This window comes from Leucoraja erinacea, chromosome 18, assembly GCF_028641065.1.
Source record: "Leucoraja erinacea ecotype New England chromosome 18, Leri_hhj_1, whole genome shotgun sequence".
NCBI classification, from domain to species: Eukaryota; Metazoa; Chordata; class Chondrichthyes; order Rajiformes; family Rajidae; genus Leucoraja; species Leucoraja erinaceus.
In genome coordinates this window covers 23,490,753-23,506,705 of record NC_073394.1, presented here as the reverse complement: position 1 = coordinate 23,506,705, position 15,953 = coordinate 23,490,753, and the positions used below count along the sequence as shown (strand labels likewise).

Genomic DNA, 15,953 nt, shown 5'->3' with positions numbered 1-15,953 from the left:
CCGCTCGGTCCGCAATAACCTAGCTGACCTCCCGGTGGCTCAGCACTTCAACTCCGCCTCCCACTCCGTCTCCGACCTCTCTGTCCTGGGTCTCCTCCATGGCCAAAGCGAGCAGCACCGGAAATTGGAGGAACAGCACCTCATATTCCGTTTGGGGAGTCTGACCCCGGGGGCATGTCGACTTCTCCCAATTCTGTTAGTCCTTGCTGTCTCCTCCCCTTCCTCAGCTCCCCTGCTGTCTCCTCCCACCCTCCAGCCTTCCGGCTACTCCTTTTTTACCCACCCCCACCCCTGATCAGTGAAGAAGGGTTTCGGCCCGAAACGTTGCCTATTTCCTTCGCTCCATAGATGCTGCTGCACCCGCTGAGTTTCTCCAGCTTTTCTGTGTAACCATTGTATTCAATGTTGGGTATATATTATCTCAATTATCTAGCAGCAGGTAGATGGAGTTTACGAGTTTGCTGGTGTCTAACATTGACCAGAAAATTAAATCTAGAATATAGAAATAGTTTTGAAACCATGTTAATATGATTTTCATCCAAACCACGCCTGTTTTTTTTTTATTGTGCCAGGAAGCCAGAGAGACAAGTCTTGACAAATATTAAAAATAATTGTTTGATGGAGGATACAGGAGTGAACTGTGTCACATGTTTTTAGGATATGATAAACATTTTTTCTGTTAGGACATTTTCTCTAAATTAAAAACACCTGTAGTTTGTGTTATTAACATGAGATTATGTGTATCAGTTTCATCATATGAAATGATGAAAAGTATCGTCTGAAGAAGGGTCTCAACCCGAAACGTCACCCATTCCTTCTCTCCAAAGATGCTGCCTCGAGCATTTTGTGTCCAGACTCATATGAAAGAGCACCCCAACCTCATTCAACTGATCAACTCCCCGCTATAGGTCTTGTTTAAATAGGTTGGATATGACAAGGAATAAGAAATTATTATTTGTTTATTTCACGCTGTACAGCACGTAACAGTACAGCACGGAAATAGACCCTTTGGCCCACAATGTCTGCGCTGAACTAGCCAACTTAAACTAATCTTCTCTGCCTGCACTGGATACAAAAATCGCTCCAATCCCTGCCTATCCACATACCTACCCAAAAGCATTTTAAATGCCTGTTGTATCTGCCACCACCACCACCACACCTGCAAGTGCGTTCCAAGCACCCACCACCTACTGTGTAAAAAAAACTTGCCCTCCCACCTTAAAGCTATGCCCTCTTGTCTTTGACATTTCTTCTTTGGGGATGAAGGGCATTGCATACCCATCAACGCCTTTCACAATGTTATACATTTATATCAAGTATTTTCTATCTGTTGTCCACTTATATGCAGGCAGAATTTTTATTTTAAATATAGGCGATACAAGATACAAAGCAGACTGATATAGGCGATACAAGATACAGCGCAGACTGCTTCCTGGTGCACTGCCTCAATCGCAGGGGCACTGAATCTTCTTGAATTGTGAGCAGCTGTTGCTGAGGTCTGAGCGATTACAACGTGTGTGTCCCAACACTCTTGTGGACTTGACTAATCAGCGTTCGGCTGCAGTGTCGAGTCACCCACTGACGCATCCTCCCAGCGCTGTGTAGGCGTGGGCAAGCATCACTCCTCCTCCTCCGCCACCATTGTGCTCAATCGTCCTTTGAGCTCGCGTCTTCTATCGGCGATCTCATTATTTTGTTTAAATCCCCAGTAAACTGAATGGTTAGCAGTGCCCTCGAGGATGGCAAGGAGAGCGAGCAAGAACTGGGGAGACCAGGAGATCAAAGGCTTGTTGGCCATTTGGAAAGACAGGTCCATCCAGGATCAGCTGGCCGGGACAGTCAGGAATAAAGACGTGTTCGTGAGGATCTCCAACAACCTGGAGGAACTGGGGGTCAAACGCGACTGGAAGCAATGCCGAGCCAAGGTGAAGAACCTGAAATACGAATACAGGATCATGGTGAATCAGAGGAGATCTGGGAGGAGGTGCAAGTCCATGCGTTTCTACAATGAGATTGATGCGGTGTTGGGTTGCCGAAGTCTCCAGGCCGAGAGGACACAGGACAGGACCTTTGTCAATGTGGTGGTCAAAGAGGAAGAGGGGGAAGAGAAATTACAGAAGGCAGCACCTCAGACATTGTCCGCCACCGAGAACATTGCAGGTAATCTCTGAGACCAGTCTGCAACGGGAAAAGAATGATTCGTTGAACTATTTTAGAATATGTTTCCTTTAAATTAAATCAATCCTGATCGTAAAATATTACAAAATATAAAATTACAGACGGTAACTTGGAAAATATCAAATGTAGTTTTAGGACGTCCGAGATTTGTAGGCTCTCTCTGCACACACACCTTGAGAATAGCTGGCAATGTAAGAACTCATGAATGTCAACACAGCAGAACAGCGGTTATTTTTTTAAACTCTCGTAGTAAAAACATTAACACCAAATTACTGCTTCGAATCTTTACAGAGCCTATGTTTAATATTTCGGATACTCATCGTGTCACATGTCCACTTGAACGTTTTCTGCACTTATCCTGAAAATATCCATATTTTCTAGTATTCAAAGCACGGATTCTTTGAAGCTGTGTTACTGTGAGGAATGGTGGCTGCAGAGACAAGATTTGGGGAATTTGCAAACCAACGCTGCGTGATTTTCAATGTATTATCTTGGCGTTGCTTTTTTTTTGCATTCGTGCAGACAACCAGTAAGATTAGTTAATGTAAACGGATCACCGATTGCCTCTGAATTGCCCCTAGTATGGAGGGAATTAATGCGAAAGTAGGATAGCATAGAACTGGTGTGAACGGATGATCGATGGTCGGTGTGCATCAAGGGTGTTGTTTTTACGTTGTATCTCTAAACTAAATTAACTAAACTAAACTAACTTTAAACTAAACTAACCTTAAGTTCAGAATGATTAAACTAAACAAATAGCCATAATGTGCCTATTTGTCCATTTACTCCCTCATGCAGCCATGGGTGGGGGTCACAGAGTTTGTGTCTGCCATGTCTCCTGTCTGATCCCCACCTGTGACCATCGATATGTGTCTTGTAGTTAGCTGTCTTAAGTGATTTGGACTGTCCACTAACAAACAAGTCTGAAGAAAGGTTGCAACCCCAAACGTTACCTATCCATGTTCTCCAGGGATGCTGCCTGACCCACTGAGTTACTCCAGGATTTTCTGTCTTTTTTTTACACAAACAACTAGCTGTGTTGGACTGCCCAGAATGTCTGATATCTTGGGGTGAAAAGGTTAAATACTTTTAAATATATATAATGGAATCCTGGACTAGGTTATAGCCTATATTTCGTCTCAAGCAGGTCTTTTCCAGTGGATTGATAAGAGAGACACGAGCCCGGGCTTGCCTCGGGTTGCTGTGTATTGAGACAATGACCGATGCCTTTGAAATGTGTCTACCAATTGATGAGAGAGAGAAACGCAAACTTGTCTCAGTGATGCATATTGAGACAATGACCGATGCCTTTGAGATGTCTTGTCTTGAAAGTACCAACTGATAAGATGCCTTTGAAATGTGTCTACCAATTGACAAGAGACAAGCTCAGGCACATCCTGTGGTAATGTGTATTGACTGTATCTCTGACCATGGCTACCATCTTTGGAATGTGACTAAGTGACAACATCATGCAACTCTTTGCTCATTGAAGTGGTGGCATGGGGGAAGTCAAGTGCCTGTATTCCTTATTTCACTGGTGCATCCCCATCACTTCCCGGACGATGATCAGTAAACCTTGGGTTGGTCCAGCTAACGTTTTTGTGAGTTATCTGTTTATTAAGAAGTGAACCTTAACAGGGGTGGCACAGTGGCGCAGCAGTAGAGTTGCTGCCTTACAGAGCCAGAGACTCGGGTTGGATCTTGACTACAGGTGCTGTCTGTATGGAATTTGTACGTTCTCCCTGTGACCGCGTGGATTTTCTCCGGGTGCACCGGTTTCCTCCTACACTCCAAAAATGTACAGGTTTGTAGCTTAATCAGCTTAAGTAAATTGTCCCTAATATGTACGATAAAACTAGTGTACAGGTGACCGTTGGTCAGCGCAAACTCGGTGGGCCGAAGGGCCTGTTTCCACACTCTATTTGTAATGTGTAATGTCTAAAGTAAAGTCCAAAAGTCATCCTCCGTCAAGATCTTGTTCAGGATACTGGGAAATGAATTACTATTCGTGCCCTCTATTTGGTAAAGAAAATCTGACTGAGGGTGTGTGTTCTTCATTGTTGTTTGTTGTGCCTGGTGATAATACAGATGTGTGAATGTGAACTGAGATGGGGAATTGGTATTCGGAGAACCTATTTAGGTTGATTTTTGCCACCAAAGGTAAATGGAATTCATTGGGTGAGCACCAATTTCCAATGGGATGAAGGGTCTTTGCTCATTGGAGTTCACACATTGTTGGGCACCGTGTCCCACTGGAACTGTGCCCTGATGTGTGAGGGAGACTAGAAAAGTGGGAGAAATGGTTAGAAACGATTTAGAGACATGAATCTTTATGAAAATACCATGATGACTGCACCTTGCAATAACTATTGTTCCTATACCCAAAAAGCCAAGGATTACTGGTCTTAATGACTACACAGGCCTGTCGCACTGACCTCTGTAATCATGAAAACCCTTGAAAGACTTGTGCTGGCCCACCTGTGGGGAAGTAGCTATTCCTGAACCTGGTTGTTGCAGTCTTCAGGCTCCTGTACCTTCTACCTGAAGGTAGCAGGGAGATGAGTGTGTGGCCAGGATGGTGTGGGTCTTTGATGATACTGCCAGCCTTTTTGAGGCAGCGACTGCGATAAATCCCCTCGATGGAAGGAAGGTCAGAGCCGATGATGGACTGGGCAGTGTTTACTACTTTTTGTAGTTTGAATAAGGTTAAGCTAAATTACATCACTAATTACATTCCACAATAGAGCCAGGCTCTGATCAACAGGTGCAGTACATGAATGACTATATTCATGTTTGGAAATCAGATGATATTCATGCTGTTATGCATATATAGATAGAAAAACACAGAGAAACAAGGCAAGAGTCGGACTTCCATCACTGTTCTGCACAAATAAATCAATCAACCTTACCCTTTGACTAAAGAAACAAGATGAAAATAATGCCACATATTCAATCATATATGGTTCAATGAAATTAAGATATACATGTAAAAAATATATATGGAAACAGCCCCTTCAGCCCACCAAGTCCACACCGACCAGCAATACAGTTCCATCCATCACGCCAGGGACAATTTACAGAAGCCAATTAACCTATAAACCTGCACTTCTTTCGGATATATGAGAAACCGGAATATCCAGAGAAAACCCATGTAGTAGTAAGGCAGCGACTGAACCGCTGTGCTACCATGCCACCCCATTAAATTATTTTTTCTGTAATATATTTATTATGGTGTCACGTTCCATCTCTGGCTGCTTCATGTTGTCAGCACATCCAAGATACAAGATACAAGATACATTTAATTGTCATTTGGACCCCTTGAGGTCCAAACGAAATGCCGTTTCTGCAGCCATACATTACAAACACATAGACCCAAGACACAACATAATTAACATAAACATCCATCACATCGCTGTGATGGAAGGCCTAATAAACTTATCCCCCCCCTGCACTCGCCCCCCCCCCCCCGATGTCAGAGTCAAAGTCAAAGCCCCCGGCTGGCGATGGCGATTGTCCCGCGGCCATTAAAGCCACGCCGGGTGGTGCGAGGTCGCACGCTGGGTCTTGCTGTTAGAGACCCCGGCGTGCGCTCGCAGAGTCCCGCGGCCATTCCAAGCCGCGCGGGGCAGTGGTGTTAGGCCCCGCTCCAGGAGCTCTTCAACCACGCAACTCGGGCGGGAGAAGTCGCCGTTGTGAGAGCCCTGAAAAGCGGTCTCCCTCCAGGGAGCCGCGGGCTCCCGGTGCCGCCGTCCACAGACCTGCCGTTGGAGCCTCCGAAAGCAGCAGCAGCAGCAGCGCTCCTCCACCGCTCCACCCGCTCCGGACTTGGCCAGCCCCGCGACGGCGACGGTGAGTCGTAGCACCAGAGTCCCCGGCTTCTTCCTGTTGGAGGCCGCTCCTCTATACGGCCCCAACGACAACGGAAACCCAACGAGAAAAGGTCGGGTCTCCAGCGCAGGGAGAGATTTTAAAAAGTTTCCCCCCCCCCCCACACACACCCCCCACACACACCCCCCACAAAATAACAAAAACTACATTTAAACACAGACAGAAAATAATAAAACGCGGACAGACTGCAGAGGCCGCTGCTGACCAGAGTCGCGCCGCCCACCGCCCACCACATCCGACCAAGAGAGAAGAGACGCGACGTCACTCACAACTCCGCAATAGGATCTTTGCTGTGCAGGGACTGAAGACAGCGTGAGAATTCTGTCATCAGCGTGAGAATTGGTTGAAATGCATGACTCTCACGCACAAAGCCATTATCTCCAGGGACCTAAAATGGGAGGCCACCATCGACTCCACAGTCAAAAAGGCACAACAGAGGACATACTGTACTTCCTGTGGCAGCTGAGAAAACACAATCTGGACAATGGTCCAGTTTTATACTGCCATCATAGAGTCTGTCCTCACCATCTCCATCATGGTCTGGTTTGGCTCAGCCACCAAGCATGACATATGGAGGCTGCAGCGCATTGCTCGATCAGCCAAGAAGGTTGTTGGCTGCCACCTTCCCCCCTTTGACGAACTATACACTGTAAGTGCCAGGAAGTGAGCGGGTAAGATCATCTCTGACCCCTCTGACCCTGGTCACAAACTCTTTGAAGTACTTCTCTCTGGGAGGCGACCAGACTGCCAAAGCCACCACACCCAGATTTAAAAACAGCAGTAGTTCTACTCAACAGGCAAAAGTCTGTAGGCTCCTTTTGCTCTGGTATTTTATTTTATTCTTCACATGTTTAAATTATAACGTTTTATGTTTAATTGTCTACTGTATATTGTGTTGTTATCCTTGCGAACAGAGCACCAAGGCAAATTCATTGTGTGTATACATACTTGGCTAATAACATTTATTTATTCAACTCCTAATTTCTCTGCCATGACATGAAGTTGGGAGAAAGGCACTAATGGCCTTTAAATTTGCCCGAGCACTCACGCATTGTATCTTAAACTGCCACAGTTTGCTGTGCCCCACCTGCCGCCACCATCAGCAGGAATGAGGAAGAGGATGAAGTTCAGCCTGAACCACAGTCTGCAGCAGGTGGTGTTACAGGTATGTGCAGTGTTTAGAGATGAATGTTTAAAGTAAGATTGGAAGCGAACGTCTACCCAGTGAAAGAGTGTTGGGACCTTGGTGCTGCGGCAGCACAGTGGCGCAGCGTTAGAGTCGCAACCTTACAGTATCAGAGTCCCGGGTTTAATCCTGACTACAGACCTGTTTCCGTGCTGTATCTCTAAAGTCTAAAGCAAGCATATCCTTCCTTAAATAGGGAGAACAAAATTGTATATACCACTCTAGTCATGGTCCTATCAACAACCTGTACAGCTGTGGCAAGACATCCAATGAAGGCCAATATTCCATTTACCTTCCTCATGAATTTCTGCACCTGAGCACCAGTTTCTGTTTCATGTACAAGGACACCTGCATCTTTCTGTAGAACAAAATTCTACCACCTCTCCTCCCTAACCTAGCGTTTCCACGTATTATATTCAATTTACTAATTCTTACCTCACTCAGTTAACATAGTGTATCATCAGCAAAATAGCCACAGAACATTCAGTCCCACCATAGACATAGAGAAACATAGAAAATAGGTGCAGGAGGAGGCCATTCAGCCCTTCGTGCCAGCACCGCCATTCATTGTGATCATGGCTGATCGTCCCCAATCAATAACCCGTGCCTGCCTTCTCCCCATATCCCTTGATTAGACTAGACCCTAGAGCTAACTCTCTCTTAAATCCATCCGGTGACTTGGCCTCCACTGCCCTCTGTGGCAGGGAATTCCACAAATTCACAACTCTCTGGGTCATAAAAGTTTTTCTCACCTCCGTCTTAAATGACTTCCCCTTTATTCTAAGACTGTGGCCTCTGGTTCTGGACTCGCCCAACATTGGGAACATTTTTCCTGCATCTAGCTTGTCCAGTCCTTTTATAATTTTATATGTTTTTATAAGATCCCCCCCTCACCCTTCTAAACTCCAGTGAATAGAAGCCTAGTCTTTTCAATCTTTCCTCATATGACAGTCCCGCCATCCCAGGTATCAATCTCGTGAACCTACGCTGCACTGCCTCAATCACAAGGATGTCCTTCCTCAAATTCGGAGACCAAAACTGACACAATACTCCAGATGTGGTCTCACCAGAGTCCTATACAACTGAAGAAGAACCTCTTTACTCCTATACTGAAATCCTCTTGTTATGAAGGCCAGCATTCCATTAGCTTTCTTCACTGCCTGCTGTACCTGCACGCCAACTTTCAGTGACTGGTGTACAAGGACGCCCTGGTCTTGCTGCACCTCCCCCTTGCCTAACCTAACCCCATTGAGATAATAATCTGCCCCCTTGTTTTTGCCGCCAAAGTGGATAGCCTCACATTTATCTATATTATACTGCATCTGCCACGCATCTGCCCACTCACTCAACCTGTCCGGGTCACCCTGCAACCTCCTAACATCCTCTTCACAGTTCACACTGCCACCTAGCTTTGTGTCATCCGCAAACTTGCTAGTGTTGCTCCTAATTCACTCTGCCAAACCATCTAGGTTATGTATAGATTGTAAATGGTCATTTTTAGGTTGGCAAACAGTAACTGTGGAATAATAATAATAATAAATTTTATTTTCGGGCGCCTTTCAAAATCTCAAGGACACCTTACAGAAATTAACAGAAGAGAAAAAACATATAGTCCGAGTAAAATAAATAATAAGGACATCACCAGTAAACAAATTAAAGGCAGAAATCGCTCCAAAGACAAAAAATCAACAAACACAATGTGAAGAGAGAGCAGCGGCAGCTAAAGTGCTCCAGCGTCCACTATCCCTTCCAACAGCCATCTTGGACAAAGACTAACATATTAACTTACACACAAAAAAAATCATCCCCCCACGGTGGATACCACTGTGGGGGAAGGCACAATGTCCAGTCCCCATCCCCAGTTCACCCAAAGTCAGGCCTATTGAGGCCACCGCTATTGCCTCTACGGAGGCCTGATGTTCCTGGCCGTTCTGGCCAGGTGGTGTTGCCCCGGCGTCGGGAGAGTCCTCACAGCGGCTGGGCCACCTGGAACGGCTTCCTAGCTGGGGACCGCGGCTTCCGAAGCCGACAAGGCCGCGCCGGGTTGGAGCTCCCGGGCTCCTGATGTTAGAGTCGGCGCCGCCCGCTCCGCTCCGCAGCCGCAGCCCGGAGGTGTTGATCTCGGCGGTCACAGCTCACCGGAGCTCCAGCGCGGTGACCCAGGCAAGGCATCGCCCGCTCCGCTCCACGATAGCGCTCCAGTGCTGTGCCGCCAACGAAGCCGAGGTGCCAGGAAATGGCGCTCCACGCTCGCTGGTAGGCCACGTCGACGGGGCAACCCGGAGAAAAAGCTGCCTCACCGACCAGGTAGGGACCTAGAAGTATAATTACCCCCTTCCCCCCACATTAAGAAGTCCATTTCTCCAACAGACGAAGCACAGGACTTACTAAAAACTTTTTTTTTAAATGAATTAAACGGACGGCTGCTGGTTAGCAGCCGTTCCCCAAGATGGCTCCTCCTCCAGGAATGACACAAGGATCAATGTTGGAGCTGAAACAAACCCATTAACCAGTTCTCAATTGATGGTAATATATTATCATTATATTTCATCTTCTATGTGCAGTAAGATTAGGCATTATATTCTGCCTAAAATGTGGTGTCCAAAGTATTCCAATTGCAGCCAGTTTAGAGTTGCATGTAGATCTACATTTCTAGAGTTCTACAGCACGGAAACCGGCTTTTCGGCCCGACTTGTTGGCCCAACTACAGCACTTTGTGGCTGATGCTGGTTTACACAAAAGATTAACTCAACAGGCCAGGCAGCATTCACTGGAGAACATAGACAGATATGTTGCCTGACTTGTTGAGTTACTTCAGCATTTTGTGTCCTTTTATTTATATGGCTTTTTGATCCAGCCAATCATTGTTTTCACAGCAAATTATTGACTAGTGAGAAGGCAGCAAAGACATTAATTCTTTGCTTTTACATTTTTGTTCTAGTAATAAAATGGAATGGAAAATATAGATTGAAGTGAAATGCAAAGGAGAAATACTATAACAGTGCTTTGGCCTTCAAGCTTAGAACCAAAAATAAATTTATGGAATGTAATCGATATAGGGAGTGGATTAGAATTTACTGTTTGGAATGTGCGTTTTGGAAGATTTAAAGGCAAAGTTGCTGTTCCTTTAATGAAACATAACACCTTCAAAGTAGGCCACAATGTTAATTCAATTAAATGCGGCACAGTGGCGCAGCTGGTAAAGCAGCTACCTCACAGCGACAGAGACCCAGGTTCAAATCCTGACCACGGGGCGCTGTCTTTGTGGACTTGCTCCCTGTATGGCATTTCCTTTCTCCATGTGACCGCGTGGATTTCCTCCCACATCTCAAAGACATGCAGATTTGTGAGTTAATTGGCCTCTGTACATTGCACATAGTATGTAGGGAGTGGACGAGAAAGAGGGACAGCATAGAACTAGTGTGATCAATGGTCGGCATGGACCCAGTTGATCGAAGACCCAGTTTCTGGATCTCTAAACAAAACTAAACTTTGTTGAGTTTTTGAATTACATTGTGGCTGAATCTATAAAATTCTAGATCAATGGCATTAGATACTCATGTGATTGCTTCAATGAGAATAGTTTGGTTGGTTACTGTTGTATTGTAATGGGACTGGATAGTTTATTGTTGCAACCTATCTTGATTCCTTGTTTAGCAGAAACAGAAGCTCTGGCGGAAGAGGAAAAGATTAGCACAAGCTCGGAGGACGCCGGCACTACTAGCAGGAAGAGGACGTCACCTGAGAAGGGTGGGTACCTGAAGAATGATCGCTCTTATGAAAAAACGGCCAAGAATTACTGGTAGTAAGATAGTAACCATGCCCGTGACCTCTTACTTCCCTCAGTAGTTCTCCAATCATTTCCCACTACATAATCTTGGTGTACCACATGGACGGATGCTCTGTTTCTGGTCTGCCAGTCCGAGCTGCGCTTCCTCCACCAACTCCTAGACATCGTCACGTCTCCATCTTCAGCAGTGCTGGGGCTCTAAGGGCAGTAAGCCATGGCCAGAGATTCTATTCTAAATTGGATTTAAAGCTGCTATGTAAATTGTCTCAAAACTAAAAACCAAGACTATGGAATGAAGCACACAGACATTGAAATCGGAAGATACCTGTGGTGGGTGATCTCAGCTAAACCTGCAGCAAATCTAACAACTCTCCTGAATACCAGTGCATTGAGGAGAGAAAAATTATATATCTTATGGATACTTGGCCCTAATTTTTGATTGATTGAAAGATACAACATAGAATCAGGCCCTTTGGCCCACCGAGTCAGCATCGATCACCGTTTCACACTAGTTCTAAATGTTTCTATATCCAATGTATCAGAATTGTAACTGGATGATCTAAGTAAGCACCGTGGCCACAATGGCAAAGTTTATTTTAGTTTAGAGATGCAGCATGGAACAGGCCCTTTGGCCAATCAAGTTCACGCTGACATGAGGTGTGATCTCATTGAAAGGTGCTGAATAATGAAAGGCTTCGACAGAGTGGATGTGGAGAGGATGTTTCCAGTAATGGGAGAGTCTAGGACCAAAGGGTACAGCCTCAGAATAAAAGGACGCACCTTTAGAATGGAGATGACAAGGAATTTCTTTAGTCAGATGGTGGTGAAACTATGGAATTCATGGCCACAGATGACTGTCAGGTCATTGGGTGATTTTTAAGCTGAGATTGATATGATTTTGATTAAAAAGGGTGTCACAGGTTATAGGGAGAAGGCGGTAGAATTTGATTGAGAAGGAACAATAGATCAGGCATGATTGAATGCTGGAGCAGACTCAATGGGCTGAATGGCCTGATGGCCTTGTGTTCTTGTATATAAGTCCATCCTCCCAAGCAGTCTGACTGCTAACTTTTGTCCTTTTGTAGATTGCTCGGTGCCAAAAAAGAGGATGAAGGTGAAGCACGGAACCATGTTTCAGAGACACGTTGGGACCATCATCAACACCTTCATGGACTATCAGACGAAGGCTGAGGAGAGGTTCTACAAATGGGAAGAGGAGCGACGACGGGAGGAGCGAGAGCATGAGCTGCGGATTATCCAATTGTTGCTGGACCACTCCAGGTCCTCGATGATTCAGACGCCTCAGACTCCAGATTATCTGCGATCACTGCACAACCACAACACCCACATATTCACACCTTCTCCCTCAAACAATTAATATTTGTTATCTATTTATTAGCCCATGGTTTGTGGGTGATCTGCACTGTTTGCCCTATTTTGACCAGGAGTGGTTAAGATGCAATTTTTACTTCCATGGGATCCAAGGTTAAAGAAGTGGAGTGGATAGAGATCAGGTCAACCTGAAGATGTGGTCCCATGGTAAATTACTATTAACCAACACTCACTAAATGTCCATCCAGGTACACTCACTGAGCTCATCTGTCTTTGAGTGTGTCAACAAACCTAGCTAGACCAGGGAGCAGGAATCCAAACTATGGATGATTCTCCAGGTCACTGTTCTATCTAAAAGAACACTTTGGGGGGCAGGGGAAGGAGGTGAAAATTGGCCACAGATGAAAGTAGCCCCCTGCTAATTGAAGATCCTGCTGACATTTGCTGCTCATGATCGTACACAAACGATTGCACTGGGTACCAGGAAGCTACAATTGTTTTCAGAACACTTTCTGGTACAAACTGTGCAGTCGAGAGAGGAAAGAAATTTTAATTGTAAAAGCCAACAGTGGCGGTCAAAAGCATTTATATTTAAAAAAAAAAAAAAAAAAAGGATTGGTAACAACCATAAAGCCTTCCTTGAAATATTTATGTCTTTTCAGTTGCCTTTACACTGCCACAGTTCACCACCAGGGACGCCGCACGATTGGCAGCCCTGCCAACAGTCTGTGTTTTTTCGTCTTTTAAAAAAAATTTTTTAGTGTGTATTAAAAGTTTGTGTAAATGTTCTCCGGTTTGATTTATGTGGGGGTCGGGGAGCCTTTTTTTCAGTTTCTTACTTTGCCGGAGATGCGATTATTTTCTGAATCGAACCTCCTCGAACTGACCTTGAGCCCCACCACGGGGGGTGGACTTAACATCGGAGCGATCCCTTGCCTGAGATCGCTCCATCCGCGGCCTGCGGACTTTACCGTCGTGAGCTCGCGGTCTCGGGAGAGACCGTGGATGTCGGGAGCTCCAACGATGTAGAGCCAGCACCGACGTGGGGTTCGATCGCTGGCGCGGGGGGGGAGCTGAGATTCCTCCGATGCAGGATCTGATTGCCCCGATACGGAGGGCCTGACCACCGGTTACGAGAATCAAGATCGTCCCATCAACGGAGGGCTTGAGGCCCCTGACTGCGGGAGAACAATGAAGGGAAGAGATTTGAACTTTTTTTCGCCTTCCATCACAGTGAGGAATGTGGAGGAATCACTGTGGTGGATGTTTATGTTAAAATGTGTTTTGTGTGTTACGTTGCTTTTATTTGTATGACTGACTTGGCAAATGAATTCCTTGTATGTTGCAATACATACTTGTCTAATAAAGTATTATTGTGATTGTGATTAAAAAGTTCCCAACTGGTTGTGCCTGAACACAAAGTACTGGAGAAACTCAGCGGGTCAGGCAGCATCCGTGGAGGGAATGGACAGTCGATGTTTCAGGTGGGGGCCCTTCTTCGCCTGTACTTTGTTTCTCCAGTACTTTGTGTTTTGTTCAAGGTTCCAGCATCTGCTGTTCCTCATCTCTCCGTTTGGCTGCTACTAAAGTCTGATGTTGTGGTTTTCAATTGAACAGGAGAAGCAGAGCAGAGTTCAGGCCTTCAAAGGAGGTTAGGTGATGTTTATTTCAAACCAAACCAGCTTGTCACTCATTCACTGGGTAAACCATTAAGTGTCATTTTTGCTGTATAAGAATGCTTGCGCCTCAGATTTGTGATAGTACCCCTAATAACTCACTGGGTAAATACTCTATGGAATATGGTGCTAGAAGGGAAATGCGGAGTCCAGTTTTGATTTCCAATAGCATGTTTGACAACTTCAGCATATATTTTTGGAAAATGTACATTTAATTTGATGTCGCCCTGTATGAGAGATAATCAGTGTATCCGATGCCAGTAAGTGGTTTTGCATTGGGTGGTGGTTACAATTGGAGATTTATGTAATAGATTAGCAGAGAACATGGCCATCCAATTAATTTCATTGCCCCCATTATTTTCCCATGTCCTTGCGGTCTTCTCTTCTTCGGGCATTGATCCAGCTCCTTTTTGGGAGCTATTGACGAGTCTAAGCATCTAAAAGAAAAGGTTTGGTAAGAACAATAAAATCTCTTGTAATGTTTGTCTTTTCCATTGCCTTTACACTGCCACAGTTCTTGCTTTTTTTGGTTAAAAAAGTTCCCATCACCCATCTCCACATGATGAGGAAGTACCTTCCAAAGCTTAGTGTTCGTTGCACAATGATTTCATCATATTGACGATTTATTTGCTGTCACATTCAGTATGTGGCACCAGGACTGTGTCCATTCAGTCATTGTAAGCATTTCCTCTTTTTCCACTCTTGTCTTGAACCCTTCCTTATTTTAATGTTATTCTACAAATTTGTTCCCATTGCATTTTCTGCTCCGAGGGCAATAACCAAGTGTCTCCAGTAACTGCAATCTCTTATCCACGCACCCATTCTTCTCCAAATCCTTGTGTCCTTTGTAAAATGTGGTGCCCAGGAATTACTACATATATATTATCACTGTGTATTGGATTAGTGCAAGCTTGTGATCCTGGGTAGAGTCCAGATAGGCGAGGAAGCGTTTATTGAGGGTGTGGATGGCACAACACCCGATGTAATCCTCGGTAAAACTCTTCCAAAACCATGGCTCTCTTGGTAATTTTAAAATGTTACTTGAGCTGAGATTCAGGGAAAGATGGTGTTAAACAAAGGCAAATAAAGAAGGGGGGCAGGCTAGTCTCCCAAGAGGGTCAAACAAGATTACAGCATATTATACTTAATTTAATAATATGACAAAATATTGCACAGTTGCACTCACTAATTATCATGAAATATAATTCAAGCTAGTAAAGAAAAATACAGTAATCATGTGTTTTTACAGAGGTGCCGGCCCAGCACCAACTCGCCCCGACTCTCCCGCAGCTCTGGGCCTTCACACACTCGCATTCACACACACTCACTCACACACACACACACACACACACACACACACACACATTCACATTCACACACAAAATGCTGGAGTAACTCAGTGGGGTCAGGCAGCAACTCTGGACAACACGGATAGGTGACGTTTCAGGTTGGGAACCTTCAGACTGTGCCTGAGTGTCAGTGTGTAGTTGTCTGAGACGGGTTGTGATCGAGGATGCTCCAGTTGGTTTGGCTGAGCCGTTATTATGTATCATCCAGAGCAGGCAAAAGCACATCTTTTCCCTGATCTACTCTTGATAATGAATGATCGATATGACAGATCACTAAGATTTATACAAATGTTATTTAATTTTGTTAATCCGCAAGAATGAAAATGGAGTGAGCAGCACCAATCTACTCAGGACAATTTATAGGAAGCTCATGTGGTCACCAGGAGAAACTCTACACTGGCAGCAGTGAGGATCAGGATTGACCCTGGAATTGCAGAATCTATAAGACAGCAACTCTGTCATTGAGTAGAACACAGCATGCTGGAAATAACTCAACAAGTCAGGCAGCATCTGTGGAGGACATGAATAGGTGATATTTCAGGTTGGGACCCTTC

At 45.1% G+C, this 15,953-nt stretch overlaps 1 protein-coding gene across 2 annotated transcripts; it reads left to right on the top strand.

The window, feature by feature from the left end:
- Positions 1-1,391: 1,391 nt before the first annotated feature.
- LOC129705785 (uncharacterized) lies at positions 1,392-13,161 on the top strand. 2 transcript variants are annotated; one of them, XM_055649588.1, is made up of 4 exons: positions 1,392-2,160; positions 7,139-7,231; positions 10,913-11,002; positions 12,128-13,161. In XM_055649588.1, the coding sequence occupies exons 1-4, from the start codon at positions 1,740-1,742 to the stop codon at positions 12,418-12,420; spliced, it is 897 nt and encodes a 298-aa protein (XP_055505563.1). In that variant the 5' UTR covers positions 1,392-1,739; the 3' UTR covers positions 12,421-13,161. The 2 variants fall into 2 exon arrangements, with proteins under 2 accessions (XP_055505563.1, XP_055505562.1); XM_055649587.1 differs by having other exon boundaries at positions 1,395-2,160; positions 10,910-11,002.
- Positions 13,162-15,953: the final 2,792 nt, after the last annotated feature.